This window comes from Camelina sativa, chromosome 1, assembly GCF_030686135.1.
Source record: "Camelina sativa cultivar CO46 ecotype springtype chromosome 1, ASM3068613v1".
NCBI lineage: Eukaryota > Viridiplantae > Streptophyta > Magnoliopsida > Brassicales > Brassicaceae > Camelina > Camelina sativa.
Genome location: NC_141880.1, coordinates 3650490 through 3666994, shown reverse-complemented (window position 1 = coordinate 3666994; position 16505 = coordinate 3650490). Strand labels below are relative to the sequence as shown.

Genomic DNA, 16505 nt, shown 5'->3' with positions numbered 1-16505 from the left:
CACCTGAAATATTTAGGATTATCTTATAATCGGCAAACTGATTATATATGATCTCCTTATCATCTGTATTTAGATTATGTTTTATCCTATTAATTTTTTTTTATGTTATCTCACGTTTTAGATAATGTTCCCGCATTTTGGACTATCACTCTATGATCTTATTCTTATCTAATTATCTTTTGGGGTTTGAACATCTTTTCTTCTAAATCTCATAATGATTCTTATGTTTCTTCATCTTGGTGGAAGTAGTGGCTAATAGTCTAGCGTAGTTACAAAATAAAGTCATCATTTGTTATTTTTTGTCGTTATCTTCTCTTAAATATTTTTGTGGACATGTATTTTAAATCAAATTTAAGATCACAATATTACTACTTTTTCTTTGTTTCCCATTTGATATATTTGCCATGTATTTGGCTACCATGATAAAAAAAAAATTATTAAAATGGTCTTTGACTATATAAAAGTCATTTGATCAATTTCTAATTCAGCAATTGTCCTTCTTACTCAAAATTTTATTTGAAATATTTCATTACTTTCCCTACCATTACCTCTTTGTGAGCATTTATAATCGACGTCCAAAATATTGGTTGGCAACTACTTAAATGCCAATTTTTTTTTTGTCAACTAAAAATGCCAATTTTTTATGTTTAAAGTTTTCGTTGAAAAGCTAGTATTATTAAATTACTCAATTTTATTTCATGTCATAAATGGCAAAAGTAGATAATATAACTAATTCAAAATTACTAAAACTAAATTTGTTATAATTAATAACAATAATTTGTACCAAATAAACCAAACCAAATCCAAATTTTGTGTAATTAAATCAAATGAACAGATAATTCATTAATATTCATCTAATGTATTTCATCAAGATTGAAAAACTAAGAGTATTTTGCAAAGAAAAATTCAAAATTATCGATATATTCTAAATAAAATTGAAAATGTGATTAAATAAGATTAAAATGTTATTTGAAAATTGCAAATCAATGTTATAATCTCAATAGTAACTTTATCAATATATAAGTTAATGAATTAAAGATTGTGTGCATAAAAAAAAGGTCTGAATTAGACCAAACTAAACCGATTTGAATCAAAAATTGGCCCATCCATATATGCTTTATGCAAATATCTATACAAACTTCTAGTTTCATCAAGATTAAAAACTAAGAGTATTTTGTAAACAAAAATTCAAAATTTTCCATACATTCTAACTCTGAAAATTGTAAATCAATGATATCAACTCAACAGTAAATTTGTTAATGTATAAGAAAATGAATTAAGGATGTATGCATAAAAAACCTGAATTGAACCAAACTAAACCGATTTGAATCAAAAGTTGGCCAACCCATATCTATTTTCTGCCAATATATATATACAAACTCTCAATTTCATCAAGATTAAAAACTAAGAGTATTTTGCAAACAAAAAAAATTAAAACTCTCGGTACATTCTAACTTTGAAAATTGCAAATAAATGTTATCAACTCAATAGTAAATTTATCAATGTATAAAGAAAGGAATTAATGATTGTGTGCATAAAAAAACTTAATTCTGGACCAAACTACACAGATTTGAATGAAAATTGGGTCAATCAATATCTAATTTATGCAAATATCTATACAAACTCCCAATTTCATCAATATTAAAAACTAAGAATATTTTGCAAGCAAAAAAACAAAACTGTGGTACATTTTAACCTTGAAAATTGAAAATCAATGCTATCAACTTAATAGTAAATTTATTAAGGTATAAAGAAAGGAATTAATGATTGGAACAAACTAAGTCGATTTGAATCAAAATTGGTCAATTCATATCTAATTTATGCAAATATCTATACAAACTCCCAATTTCATCAAGATTAAAAACTAAGGGTATTTTGTAAAATTTTGTAAAAAAAAAAAAAAAAAAAATCAAAATTGTTGGCATATTATAACTCTGAATATTACAGATCTATGTTATCAACTCAATAGTTAATTTATCAGTTTATAAGGAAATGAATTAAGGATCGTGTGCATTAAAAAAACTGAATTGAACCAAACTAAACCAATTTGAATAAAAAATTGGTTAATTTATATCTATTTTATGCAAATATCTATACAAACTCTCATTTTCATCAAGATTAAAAACTAAGAGTATTTCGCAAACAAAAATTTAATATTATCGGTACATTCTAACTCCAAAAATTGCAAATGATTGCTATCAAATTAATAGTAAATTTTATTAATGTATAAGGAAAGAAATTAAAAATTGCGTGAATAGAAAAACTGAATTAAACCATTTGAATCAAAAATTGCTTAATCCAAAAATTGGTCAATCCATATCTATTTTAGACAAATATCTATACAAATTTCCGCTTTAGCTACTAAAACTGAATTTCTTATGAGTAAAAAACAATAATTTGTACTGAACAAACCAAACCAAATCCAGTTTTGTGTAATTAGATCAAATCAACTTAAAATTATTATAATATATATATAATCAAGAGATTTTTGCAAATGAAAATTCAAAATAGTCGGTACATTCTAAATCGTGATAAATGCAAATCAATGTTATCAACTCAAATTTATCAATGTATTATGTATCAGGATTGTGTGCACAGAAAAAAAACTAAGTTGAACCAAACTAAACTGAATCGTAAAACAAATCTTATACCAGTATAAACCAATTTAAACCGGGAAAATGAACCGTTATGCGCTTCAGTGACTAAATGATGAAATGGATGGGTGGTGATGGTTGCATCCACGGGTGTGTGATTACCCCCTCTCGGCCACTCCCAGAAATGGCTAACCAGCTCTTCTCTTGGCTCTCTTCTGGCTCTTTCTTCTCGTCTCCATCTCCAAAACCACAATCCTTGAAACTCTCACTTTTCCGAACTCGGAGCAACTCGTCCTCGCCGGAACGCTCGTCGGAGGTTGAGCTCGTCGTCGATCCTGTGAAGCTCGCCTTATAAGAAATCGAAACCAGAGCAAGAAGATCGAGAGAACAATGCGGGTGATGAAGAATTGCCACTCTCGGTTAAGGCTGCTATGCAAAAAGCTAATGATTATAAGAAAAGGAAAGAGCTTGGAACTGATGTCCTGGAGAAACCTAAACTCAGTTCAGTAAAAACCATATCTTTTTTGTTCAAAAGTCTTGCAACTGTCTTTGCTTGAGTTTGTAGTTCAATGCATTTTCCCAATAGGCTTTAGTATCATTCATATGGGTTGATTTTATTGTAAAGGTTGGTTTTTTAATTGGATTTAGAAGTTTAAGTCTTTGACTATTAGCTGCATTGATGGAGAATTGTTCTTTATGTTAGACATTGAAGTGCTTGTTCATGTTGTCAATACCTGCAACGTTAATATTTATTTGATTTACATATGTTAATATGTAATCAAAAAATGATCCCGGGAGCTCATTTCTTTGGATTTCAGGTAGTATAGAGCAAAGTCTTGTTAGATCATCAAATAAGGTTGTTGAAGATAATGAGGGTAAGAAGAAAGAGTTGAAAGTGTCCAGCATCATGGGGCTTGGCTTTGCTGATAATAGAAGCACAAGAGGTGGAGTTTATTGTTGGTAATAAAACGAGATTTGCGGAGAAAGAGAAGGATGTCAAGCAAGAAGGAGATGGAAACTCTGATGTGTATAAGCCCAAAGTTTCTACATGGGTAGCAACATCTCCAAGACGGTATGTGATTGGCCCATCTAAATAGATGTCTTATGCAACTGAATTAGTTGTACCTAAGAACTCAAAGGGGAAAAAAGTTGCTTGTCCAATGATGTTAAGTTAGGATAATAGAGCCAATTACTCCAGATTATTAAAGGTAGGAGTAACATAAAGGTTCAAATACAGATAGCTCTTCGAATTGTTTGAGTAATTCGTTTCTTGTTGATGATATGCAAAATTTTATCATGTATATGTCCTACAAATTCCAAGTAGCATTTTCACTAGGTTTCTGAACAACTTGAACCTCTAAAAGACTAAAACTAATCCATTCATGTTCATGAGCTTGGGGCTAATTTTAGCTATAAGAATTTGCATCTTAACTTTGTTCGGACAGACCTGATGCTGATGTTAATTTGGATGTAATATCACACAAAAGAAATCTCATTTACAGAGCAAATTTGCTCTCAATGAGAATGCTCCAAGCTATATCTTATAAATTTTTAAGTTGCTGTCTTTAGAACCTTACTTATAGATCAAATACAGCAAAGATGTGGGTTCAACTGAAACTATGACTCCTGATTTCTCAAGCAGATTCTCTTATTATAAATATATAGATTTACAGGTTGCCACATTTCTAGAAAGTTTTTTAACTACAAAGAAATATATACTTTATCTACAGGCATGTTCTGCATCTATTTGTGCATCAAGATAGCTAGAAATTAGGATCGTTTAGCTCATCATCTACTTCTTCCGTTAGTTTTTATACTTTCTTTATTATAACAGGCAATAGACAAGGGGAACTCGCTTATGGATTCGGGGAAACTCAAGGAAGCTTTGCCATACTATGAAAAGGTCATGGAGAAAATAGTTTTTTTAAGGTAATTTCTCCAAATCAGGTTTTTTACTTCATGTCTATGTTTCTGCATTAATCTACTCATACAACTATTCTTCTGCATATGCCTTACTCGTTCTGATTGCATGAGACTTCTTTACTATCTTATATAACAACCAACCATACAATCAATAAGGTTTTAAGAACCTAATTATCTTGCATCATTAGTTCCATGACCTTGTTATGTGATATTCTATCGACATCTTAATCCATTGATCCACCTAGTCCTAGATACCGAAAGAAGTAGTTATTCAGAAGATGATGTTACTTGTAAGTTCTAATGTTCGCTCCAGTAGATGTGACCTTAACTAGGTACGAGTTTAGTTGTGCAGAGTGAGCTTCATGGACAAGCGGCTTTGCAGTGGTCTATCTGTCAGGATTCACTTCGAAAGTTAGTTTTTCTCTCTTTGTATTTCTCTTGATGCAACTACAGAGTGACAAGTATTTCTTCATGAATATATGACTTTTTAATAGCCTCATATAAATTTGTATTTGTAAATCATTGTCCCAAAACTCTCTCAATCTCTAAAACTCTCTCAATCTCTAAAAATGTCTCTGTCTCCTCCGATGACGATTTTGTTGTCGCCGCGAGGTTTTCCGGGTCCAGACTCAGTCTGTGTCGCCTCGGTGACTCGGAGTGGACTCGCGTCCACGTGCCTTGCCCAGTCCCGTCATGTACTCGGACACAGACCGCAAGTTCTACGTAAACAGTGTCAACTCTGACTACACCGGTCCGACCGATTTCACCTCTGAAGCCAGTCTATTCTCTCCGGTCAGTGGCTACGTCAGATTCCCCTTGTCTAACTCTCCCAAGGAGGAGAACAGTTTGGATATGCCACGTCTCAATGTCCACCAGATACTTGTCCAGTCGCCTTCCGGCGACTCCTTCATCGTTCTTTGGTATAAATTTTCACCATTTTCTATGTTTTGTACTCTCTGTTTATATCCTTAATTATTGTGAATTGTGTGATGAGTTTCTACTATATGCGTGCGCTTGTGTGTGTCACAGGGGTCTGGATTGCTTTACAGGAAAAGGAGAAGCTGTGGAATGGAAAGACGAGATGTACAACCAGTACAACCAGGACGAACTTTTCACAGTGACTCGCAATATCATGGTCTACAGGCAAGACACCGAGAAAAGGATTGCTTCTTACACCGAAGACATCGGTGATCTCTGCATTTTCGTGGGCGAGAACGAACCATTCTGTCTCTGGGCTAGCGACTACCCTGGCCTCAAACCTAACTCTGTCTACTTTGCTGGTCGCTCCTCCGGTTTTGGCGTCTGCGATCTCCCTTCTCGCACCATCCGCTACCTCTCCCACTCTCCTCTCCGTCGTCGCCTCTGTTGGCTTCCTCCAACAACACAAACACCACCATCAGCAATCTGATTATGTCATGTCCTCTTATCATCCGTATTATTATTATTATTATTATTATTGTCATGTCCTCTTATCTCCCCAGTACTATCATCTTGCATTTAGACTACTACTACTTTATGATCTTATCTAGTGATCTTCTGGTGTTTTAAAATTTTTAAAGTTTTCACTATGCTTTATTTTGATATATCAAAGGATTGAGAATCCATTATATCCAAGATACAATCATGATTCGGTGCCATACTATTACTATAACGGGCTATAACCTATAGGTCCAAAAGTTGAGTATATCCCCAAGTCCGGTCAAAGTGAGTTGACCTTAAAGATTGGATCATTTATAATCATCAGATTCAAATGTTTTTTCTCGTTCACCGACTCTTCTGACACTTTTCCTACCCATACAAACTCAAGCCATAGCTCTGGTAGAAAATCTTATGTGGCTTTTATTTTCAAGAGATTATAGCAATGCCCTGCGTCGTTCTAAGCCATGAATTCACCATCGGCCAATTTTTTGTAGTAGCAAAAAGCGTTTCGTATGTAAGTAAACATAATCTGATTAGTTCAGTCTAATCAATATATCAAGTGTAAAGGCGACCAAACAACTATGTTCAATATCCTATAGACTTAACAATAGTAGTCCAAGTTCACTTTAATTTGATTAGTTCACGATATTGTTTAGTAAGTAACTAGAAAGATAAAGATGGTCGCAGCGTTACATTTGCTTTTGAAACCAATGCTTTACTCCTAGTCCTGAAACCTTACAATATGTTCTGTGATCACCATGTAAAGAATTAAGTTGTATTAACCAATAGCATAAATCATATAGTCATGTAATTATGTTATGGATGTTACTGACAAGAAAAAAGGTGTGTAGTGAAGTTTCTAAGTATGTTAGATTGGCCATACATCATTCTCATACTAGAATACATTTATAGTGGCACACTTGTATTTTCCAAATTCTACAACAATTTTATAATTATATTCAATGGTTTATCTATAAAAAGAAAATAAAAAATCTATGGTTTACAAGTAACCAATCAATAAAACAAAATTATATCTTATACAATGAGTTTAGTAGGGCTACAAATAAAAAATCAAGAACGGGGAGACTGAAGTCGTACGGAATGGTGGTGTGAAAAGTTTGAACGAACATTTAGTGACTCCGTACAGACAAGACGACAAGGTAGTTGACATTTATGTACAGTATACAATAATACTCTACAGTATTACTCTACTCTAGATAATAACAATTTCTTCACTTCTTTTATGTGTCGGTACGTCTCAATATGCATACAACTACAAATATGAAGGGCACGTAGCGGTGATTAATACAAGAAACTAAACATGTGATTCTTCGAGATGTTTTGGTTACTTAACTTGTGTCTTGTGCAGTACACGTGTCTACCATTTGGATGAATTAATACATTTTTAGAGTCTTAACAAAGAAAAAAAAGATTAAAGCAGAGAGATCAATCATCTTAATTAAAAAGGAAAGAGGTGTGAAGTTACACTTTTTGGTCTGCAGAAGCGTGTTCTTAGGAGGCCCCACGATTCTGAGGGAGAGCAACGAAACATTACAGCTGATACACAAATGAGGATCGGAACTGCATTAAATGTTGTAATCAAGAAATCTCTCGGAAACTTCCTAACCATGAGTGTTGACATCAACGTCGAGTATATAAACTCCAAACTCTCTAACCCAAAACAATGCAATAACTCCACGGAAGGAGAAGCAAATAAACACCAACCAGAACTTTACTTCTACTCTTTGACGTTTTGAGAATGTGCAAAAAGTTGAAGACTTACATGAGAAAGCTACAAACAAGATTCTCCAAAAGGGTAGGGAATTGTGGTGAGTTCGAGGTAGAGGGTAATGCGGGTAGTAGTGCTGCATGGATGATTCCAAGTGATGTGAAGGAAGGGCACGTAGCGGTGATTGCCGTCAAAGGAGAGAGAGCTAAGAGGTTTATTTTGGAGCTTGAAGAGTTGAACAAACCTGAGTTCATGAGGCTGCTCGAGCAAGCGAGGGAGGAGTTCGGGTTCCAGCTCAGAGGACCTCTGACCATTCCATGCCAGCCGGAAGAAGTACAGAAGATTCTACAAGGAAGTAGAGAGTATTGATTCTAGATTGTAGAGAAACAATGTTAGTTGAAATTCTTTTCCTACAAGAATTTACCATTCTTTCTCTTATTCACCGTTCTGGTGATTGTTCATTTTTCCCTCTTAACAATTATTTGAATGTAAGAGGTTTTCGTAAGCAGCTAGCTTGATATTACCACCATTATTACAGCTTCAATGGATGCATAACATTTTCTCCCTAGATTAACTAATTTTTCTATTGCAGGCAGTACAAAATTAAACTAGTACTAATAATCATGACCGAATTATTTATTATAGTCACTATTACAGTTTTTAGCAAACATTGGAGACCACACAGTACTAAATACCAAATACAAAGAACCGAAAGGTGGTAATGGTGATCATATCAACAGATTCTAGTTCTGAGCTTAAAAGAGAGAGTTTCTAATTTTTCAAAAATGCCATAAGAGATTCAACCAGACGAGTTCAAACAGTGAAGATGACTGACCATTACAAGAAGAACTTAAAAACCCAAAAGTACTACAAAGAACAGAACAAAGAAGAGAGAGATAGAGCTAGATTCCATAGAAGTTCCACAAGTTTTTGGTTTCTCTTCTGATTCACAAGGGGGCGGGCGCGCAACACAGAGAGACATTTATGGGAAGTAGACAGGCCAGTTGTAATAATACGAGTCCCTGACTTCTTTAGGTATCTTATTCCACTGAGTAAACAAAGAGAAGAACCAAATAAACTTGTGAGCAATGTTACCATTAGTTACATTATGAAAAACAGATTCAGTTCTTAGGCTATATATAGTCTGAAACCTTGAATTCGTAAGGCTCCTTCTTTGCCCTCGCTTTTTTCCAGTGGTACTGCTCAAACAGCATCCACTTGTCATGATAACTGCCAATATTAGAGAATACGAGAGAATCGTTACAAAAAACCACACTTTAGATAAACCACTGAACTCATCGGGACAAACACAGTTGATCACACTATATCAACTATCTATCGTGATTCCAATCATTTTATCATAGAAGTAAAGAAACGAACAAAGAGAGGGTATGCAGATACAGTCTCGATAAGACAAAAACACTGCTTCAACTACTAGATGATATGAAACCTGAGGTTTTAGCTATGTCTATGATAATAACTTCATCCCAGTTCGCCTAAAAGACATCAAAGTATCTTCTAACATTACAAAACCTTCTAACATTGCGCTGTAACCAATCATGTAACAGAAAAAGAAGAACTTTAACAGTCGAACCAAAAAGAATCAAGAGCTTTAACATAAACTTAAGACCCAAACACATGAACTAGAAACCAATATCGGAACCCAGACACTCACACCATTGAGAGAGAGAGAGAGACCAAACACGAAACACCAAAAGCCCTATAATTTGAATTCGTTAATTGAAGAGAGAGCGAGAGAATTTTACTTGAACTGGTTAGAGAGCTGCCACATGTAAGGATTGACCCAGGTAAGAACGGAGAAAGCAGCAGAACCAATCCATATATTCACGAAACGATCCGCATCAGCATGTGGCACTCCTGGATCACCCCTGTACGCATTTCCAAAATACTTCTCCATTTCTTCTCTCTCTCTCTCTCTCTCTCTGTTTTATCTTCTTCTCCGGCGAGTTACCTTTCTACTAACCTTTCTGTTTGGTAACAGCGATTGCAATATCCTGGGATTTTTTTTGTAAATAGAATAAAAACTTAGGGGTCAATCTAGAAATACTTGTTATTCCTCGCTTTAGGGCCACATCATTTCGAATATTCCAACAATTAGATCCTCGAAGAGAGGACGCCAAAACGACACGAAACCCATCGTTTTAACTACGTGGCCCATTTCATTTTGGGGAAGAAGAACACTAATAAAATATCTGATTCTTTCTTTTGATTCATCGTCGTCTTCCCCAAATTAGGGTTTTCTGGGATTAAGGTTATTAAAATTATGCGAGGCGGTGGTAGGAGAAGATCGAACGGTGGTGGGGGTGGTGGTGGTTCTGGAAATAGCAAGTCTAAATCTCCAGGACAAAGCACGAGAACCAATTTTAATTCCGCGGCGGGGTCTTCCTCCGGTGGTCGTCGCCGACGTCAGAAAAATTCCACTCTGTTTGTAGAAGGAGGCGTTCTCTCCGATTACCCACGGGATCCTGATTTTTCAACGCCATCTCGAGGAGGAGGAGGAAGCTCTTCGAGAAAGGGATCGAATCTTAGAAGCACAGATCGTGTGAAAGCTTCTGCTTCCACTACTGGTCCAAGGAAATGCAGTGGTAATACTTTTGTGTATCAGTATCCTCCCGTCGAGTTTGAGGAAGGTTTGGACCGAAGACCAGTCGCAGAAGTTGATCAAATGAATGATTCAAATCCTATGGTGTTGGGTAAGTCGGAGACGACTCAAATTGTTGCATTTTTGGATCAGACGCCTTCGTCTTCCAAAGGTGTTGAGGTAAATTATGATTACGAATACGAACCGAGTTTTGTTTTGGGTGATGAGTCTCATATAGGGTTGGGATTTTGTGATGGTTCTGATGCTGCACCAAGTGGTAGCCTTTCTATTATTCCAAAGGCATCGGAAGATAAAGGTGGTTCATTTTGCCATGAGGAGGAGGAGGTTGATGCAAGTGAGGATGAAGTGATGCCTGATGTTGTGAAAACACCGAGAAGGAATTCGGGTTTCATTTCTATAGGAGGGATGAAATTGTATACTGAAGATATATCTGGTGAAGAGAGTGAAGGAGAAGAAGGGTCGAATGATGATGATGATGAAGGCAGCAGTGAGTCTTCTGAATTATCTGAGAGTGACAGCTCGGAAGACATGTTTGGGAGTAACTCCGAGATTGATGATGATGTTGCAAAGGATTACTTGGAAGGTATTGGTGGCAGTGAGATTATGTTGGATGCTCATTGGTTGGCTGAACAATCATTGGATAAGTTGGATTTGTCAAGTGGTGATAGTTCTGATAGTGATTCTTCTGATCGAAAACCAAGGAAGTTGACTGGTATTAGTCTGCAAAAAGCTTCAATGGAATATGGTAAGAAGAAGACGACAGGAAGTCGTTTCTCCGGGCATGGTAAGGCTAATCATCCATTCACAATGGATGATCTTATGTATGTGAAGGATTCAAGAAGTCTTTCGGGAAAGAAGAATAAGAAGAAAGAGGTGGCTAAGTTTCCCCAGTCTTGGCCTTCAGGTTCACAAAAGAGCAAGAAGTCCCGTAATTTCCCTGGTGAGAAGAAGAAACACCGCAAAGAATACATTGCTCTGAAGCGCCGTGAGAGAATGTTACAGCGTGGTGTTGATCTTGCTGAGATTAATTCTCAGTTAGAGAGGTTTGTTCTGGAAAATGTGGACATGCACTGTTTCCAGCGTATGCATAATCGAGATTGCTCTCAGGTAAGACGATTAGCAGATGTATACCGCTTATCAAGTAGCTGCAATGGTTCTGGAAAGAAAAGCTTTGTGACGGTGACTCGAACATATCAGACATGTATGCCATCTGCCAGCGATAAACTTCGCATCGAGAAGCTGATAGGAGCAGGAGATGAGGATGATGATTTTGCTGTCAGTGGGGGAGTAAAAGGAAAATCTGGAAGTTTTGATAGGAAGAAAGGAAAAGACTCAACCAAAAAGCGACCTACTAGAGAGGAACGAGAGAGAAACAAAAACAATGGGAAGAAGAGTTCCTATGCTGATCAACCTGTATCATTTGTGTCAAGTGGCGTAATTGATTCTGAGATAGCTGTTGCGAAAACCACTGGTGAAAAAGATGCAAAACGGGTAGCTGAAACTACTCCAGGAACCTCTAATGGAGCAGACATTGGGGCATTCGAGCTGCACACCAGAGGCTTTGGATCCAAAATGATGGCGAAGATGGGATTCATAGATGGAGGCGGTCTAGGAAAGGATGGTAAGGGGATAGCACAGCCAATAGAAGCTGTTAAACGTCCAAAATCACTGGGGTTAGGTCTGGATTTCTCCATTGAAACTGAAGATATGAGTCCGTCAAGTAATAACAATGCTAAAAGGAACAGATCTTCTTCCTCTGGCAAACATGTGAAACACATCTCCCATGACAATGGTGCCTCTAGTTCCGGAAGAATTAGAGACAAAAGATTGGGAGCCTTTGAGCAGCACACAACAGGTTTTGGGTCGAGGATGATGGCGAGAATGGGTTTTGTCGAAGGCTCGGGTTTGGGAAGAGATTCACAAGGCATAGTCAATCCGCTGGCTGCTGTTAGGCGTCCTAGAGGACGTGGAATTGGCGCTGAAGGCTAAAGATTTAAGTATTTAACGGTCAAGGTTTGAGCAAGAACACTAATATCGTAACGATGTTCATCTTTAATCTCCAGCATGTGGCCTATTATGTTCAATTATGTTTAAGACTTGAGCAGCGTTTGTTGTTATCTTGACATCAATGCTGTTGATTAATAAAAGCATGCAGAAAAAACATCCTCAGCTTCGTCGAATCCATTAATAGCGTGTCACAAAATTTCTGTATCAAGACCAATTCTACAGCATTAACATGAAATGAGGGGAAATTTCAGATATTTGGGAACATATATTATACCACCGATCAACCAGACGACAATTGTAATCTGCAATCCCTCCCTAGTAAATCCTTTTGTTTTTCATTTGTAATGAAAGAACAAAAAAAAAGAGGAGTGAAACGAAAATTAAGAACATTGATTAAAACCCAAACATAAGAGATTCGGATAACTTGGAAACACAAGGAAAGAATCAGTATCACTTTCTTTCCCAGTAATCCAAAAGTAGAGAATTCGAGTTTTAAACTTAAAATAAAAAAGATAATGAAGTTATCACTAGTTGTAGAGATCATCATCATCCGCAGCAGCGGCCGCAGACGTGGCAAACGGATCCGCGACTCCAGTGGTAGCACCTGAACCAGTAGAATTCTCGAACCTGAATTCAGAACCGAACCCTCTAGACTGCTGCAAAGTCTGAGCAAAGGCTTGGTACTTCCTGATGTCTGCATCACTTACACTCCTACGAGCATACTTCATCGACTCCTCAAAGTGTGCAGCTTTGATCTCTGATACTTCATCCACACCATCTTCCTCCATAGCCTCTGGGTTCTCGCTCCTCCTCTTCTCCTTTTCAATATCCTGAAACAAAAACCAAGAATATAAGTTCAGATATTAGAGACTGTTGCAATTTCAGTTAGAGATTAGAGATTTAGAGATCACTCACCTTCTCAATGTTCTCTCTGATGGCGTACTTGCAAGCTCTCTGGCAAATCTCAGTGATATCAGCACCACTGAATCCCTGTGTGTATTTAGCAAGTGCACCGATGTCTACATCTTTAGCAATAGGAGATTTCCTCAAGGCGGCCTTGAAGATATTGAGACGGGAATCCTCGTCTGGTAGTGGAATGTAAATGAGCTGGTCGAGCCTTCCAGGACGAAGAAGAGCTGAATCAATAATGTCTGGTCTATTGGTTGCTCCGATGATGAAAACGGTTTTCTTGGCATTCATTCCGTCCATCTCAGTCAAAAGCTGGTTCAAGACTCTATCCGCAGCGCCGCCTCCATCGCCACCGCCTCCGCTTCCTCTCTGAGTCGCAATGGAGTCGAGTTCATCAAAGAAGAGAACACATGGAGCGGATTGACGGGCCTTGTCAAAGATTTCCCGGACATTTGCTTCACTTTCTCCAAACCACATCGTCAGAAGCTCAGGACCTTTGACACTGATGAAGTTAGCTTGGCACTCGTTGGCAATAGCTTTGGCCAATAGGGTTTTCCCGCATCCAGGAGGACCGTAGAAAAGGACTCCCTTTGATGGAGACATCCCGAATTTCTCAAATTTCTCTGGGTGCTCGACTGGGTATTGAACAGTCTGCATATGAACAATGACACGGCTTAGCTTACAATTAATGGACAGATCCAAGCAATGGCTTACAATAAAAGACATAAACAAGCAAGAAAGGAATTACCTCCTGGAGCTCTCTCTTAACATTCTCAAGACCTCCGATATCATTCCATGAGACATTGGGAACCTCAACAACCTGAAAAGCCAAAAAAAAATGTTGGAATGAGAATTAATAAAAAAAAGTATAGGCTTTGATCTCGTTCTAAGCGGAGCACTGTCAATACTTACGGTTTCACGAAGTGCAGACGGGTTGCTGTTCCCGAGAGCAGTGTGGAAGTGCTCGTTGGTCACTGCCATGGAATTGAGGATTTCAGCATCTATGGAGTCATCTTCCAAATCAATCACATCCATCTTCTCCCTGATGCATTGTAAGGCAGCCTCTGTGCACAGAGCAGCAAGATCAGCACCAACGTAACCATGTGTGTCCTTTGAGATCCTTTCGAGATCCACCTGGGAAAAAAAATAAACACAAGCAAATTTTAGCTTTCAATAAACATTACAGTCAACAAACAAAGGCAAGGATATATATATAATTAGAAAATTACATCTTCAGCAAGCTTCATGTTCTTTGTATGAATCCTGAGCACTTCAAGACGTCCAATTTCGTCAGGAACCCCGATATCGATCTCCCTATCAAATCTTCCAAATCTTCTAAGAGCTGGGTCAATACTGTTGGGACGATTGGTTGCTCCCATGACAATAACATGAGCACGCGATTTGAGTCCATCCATGAGCGTAAGGAGCTGAGACACAATCCTTCTCTCAACCTCTCCATTTGTCTTCTCTCGTTTTGGTGCTATAGAGTCAATCTCATCAATGAAGATGATCGAAGGCGCATTTTTCTCAGCCTCCTCAAATGCTTTCCTCAGGTTGCTCTCACTCTCACCAGCCAGTTTAGACATGATCTCGGGTCCATTGATACAGAAGAAGAAGGCACCAGTTTCATTAGCCACAGCCCGAGCAATCAAAGTCTTTCCAGACCCAGGAGGTCCATAAAGAAGGATTCCCTTTGGTGGCTTAACACCAATGGACTTGAATAGTTGTGGATGCCTCAATGGAAGTTCAACAAGTTCCCTGATCTGGGCCATCTGTTTTCTGACACCACCAACATCATCATAACCTACATCATCTAGCCTTTCTTCATCCTCTCTCTTCACAGGCTCACCCTCACAGAAGATCTCTGTGTCTGGAGCAACCACACAGTATTCAGCAGGATCGGTCTCTATAACTTTGAACTCCACACTCCTCATTCCTCCTCTGACTAGGAAGAGATCACCCTTCCTCACTGGGCGGTATGCCTCAAGGAAATAAGCTGTTAAAAAAAAAACAAGATTTTATTCAGAAATCATTTCAATAATAATATCTCGAACCAAACAAGAATCTCGAAGGAAACAACCAGAGCACAAAAGCCGACTTACGTTTCAAGTAAGCATCAAAGAGGTTTCCAGTAACCCCTTCAACGGTATCATCAACAGGCAAGATGTGAACACGTTTTCCGTACTTGACATCTGGGCATTGGTGAACAGAAATAACATCTCCGAGTCTAACCCTCAAGTTAGATCTGACAACTTTGTTCATCCGGATCTTTGGCTCCTCACATGTTTCATCAGCAAGAGCAATGCACACAGTGTCCTTTCTTTTCTTACCCTGAAAGCCAAAAGACAAACAAAATCAGAACTAACAAAGACCACAAGAAAAAAAACAATAACTTCATAAAGACAGGGCCTATACAATACTATCATTCAAGACACAAAAAGCAAGTCACTTTGTTTTGTATAATACCCAAAATCATAAACTAGGGTTTGTGTAGAAACACATAAGAAATCCACCGATCGAGCAAAGCAAAAAAAACCCTAATTTGAGAAACCAAACCATTCAAAATATCACAATCAAAAGAGAATCCAAACCTTGATGAGAATGGTATCACCACGGAAGAGCTGAAGCTTCTCCATGGTAGCAGGGTGAAGAGAGACGACGGAGTTATCATCGTTGATAGCCTCATCTACGACAAGACGGTTAGGAGACTTCTTCCTCTCGAGAATAGCAGTACTGAAATCTTTCTTCGATTTCCTATAAACACAAATCAAAAGATTTAAACTTTTAAAACACTAGATCAACCAAAAACCCTACTAAGTACCCAAAATCGAAAACAAAAAAAACCCAGACTTTAAGTAAAAGAGATCCGAGATTTTCCCGATCGGAGAAAACAAAATAAGAGATCTGGGAGTACTTACGAGTCTGAAGATTCAGCTGGTGTAGACATGGTTTGAGATTAACCGAAAGAGTTGCCTCTGAAATCGAAGAAAGATGGGAGCTTTTCTTTTTTGTCTTGGTGTGGGTTTCTCTGAGAAGAGAGATCGATTTGTGATAATGGGGTCTGAAAGAGCTGATGAGATTAATATCTCTATGTTTCTTGTTGGTAAAGAGAACTCTCCTTTTTTTTTTTCCCTTTTTTCTTATCTTTCTAGTAAATATCTAAACGACCCCTAATGTTTTACATTTTTCTCAAATCTTTACCCTATTTATGTTATGTGACTAAATTACTCCTAATCTCTTTTATTTTGTTTTCCTCTTTTCCAAAAAGGAAAAATCAATGCCACAAAAGTCAAACTCTTTG

General features: G+C 37.5%; 5 protein-coding genes and 1 pseudogene across 6 annotated transcripts; 4 read left to right on the top strand and 2 right to left on the bottom strand.

Moving 5' to 3' along the window:
* Nucleotides 1-2778: 2778 nt before the first annotated feature.
* On the top strand, nt 2779-3691 carry LOC104704042 (uncharacterized; annotated as a pseudogene).
* A 1170-nt stretch (nt 3692-4861) lies between these two features.
* LOC147949513 (uncharacterized) lies at nt 4862-6067 on the top strand. Its single transcript, XM_087481525.1, has 2 exons — nt 4862-5437; nt 5547-6067. The coding sequence occupies exons 1-2, from the start codon at nt 5211-5213 to the stop codon at nt 5923-5925; spliced, it is 606 nt and encodes a 201-aa protein (XP_087337651.1). The 5' UTR covers nt 4862-5210; the 3' UTR covers nt 5926-6067.
* Nucleotides 6068-7639: 1572 nt separating this feature from the next.
* Nucleotides 7640-8233, top strand: LOC104757128 (auxin-induced protein X15-like). Its single transcript, XM_010479880.3, has one exon. The coding sequence runs from the start codon at nt 7696-7698 to the stop codon at nt 8032-8034; it is 339 nt and encodes a 112-aa protein (XP_010478182.2). The 5' UTR covers nt 7640-7695; the 3' UTR covers nt 8035-8233.
* A 207-nt stretch (nt 8234-8440) lies between these two features.
* LOC104757042 (actin T1-like protein) lies at nt 8441-9763 on the bottom strand. Its single transcript, XM_010479775.3, has 3 exons — nt 9432-9763; nt 8817-8895; nt 8441-8713 (listed from the first exon to the last, which is right to left on the bottom strand). Exons 1-3 carry the CDS (start codon nt 9581-9583, stop codon nt 8648-8650), a joined length of 297 nt encoding a protein of 98 aa, XP_010478077.1. The 5' UTR covers nt 9584-9763; the 3' UTR covers nt 8441-8647.
* A 186-nt stretch (nt 9764-9949) lies between these two features.
* On the top strand, nt 9950-12547 carry LOC104756959 (uncharacterized). The gene has a single exon (XM_010479667.2). The coding sequence runs from the start codon at nt 9950-9952 to the stop codon at nt 12275-12277; it is 2328 nt and encodes a 775-aa protein (XP_010477969.1). The 3' UTR covers nt 12278-12547.
* Nucleotides 12548-12664: 117 nt separating this feature from the next.
* Nucleotides 12665-16440, bottom strand: LOC104756677 (cell division control protein 48 homolog A). 2 transcript variants are annotated; one of them, XM_087480971.1, is made up of 8 exons: nt 16204-16440; nt 15796-15944; nt 15307-15535; nt 14434-15200; nt 14117-14338; nt 13953-14024; nt 13211-13855; nt 12665-13125 (listed from the first exon to the last, which is right to left on the bottom strand). In XM_087480971.1, exons 2-8 carry the CDS (start codon nt 15838-15840, stop codon nt 12823-12825), a joined length of 2283 nt encoding a protein of 760 aa, XP_087337097.1. In that variant the 5' UTR covers nt 15841-15944; nt 16204-16440; the 3' UTR covers nt 12665-12822. The 2 variants fall into 2 exon arrangements, with proteins under 2 accessions (XP_087337097.1, XP_087337063.1); XM_087480937.1 differs by having other exon boundaries at nt 15796-15958; nt 16123-16421.
* Between the last annotated feature and the right edge of the window lie 65 nt (nt 16441-16505).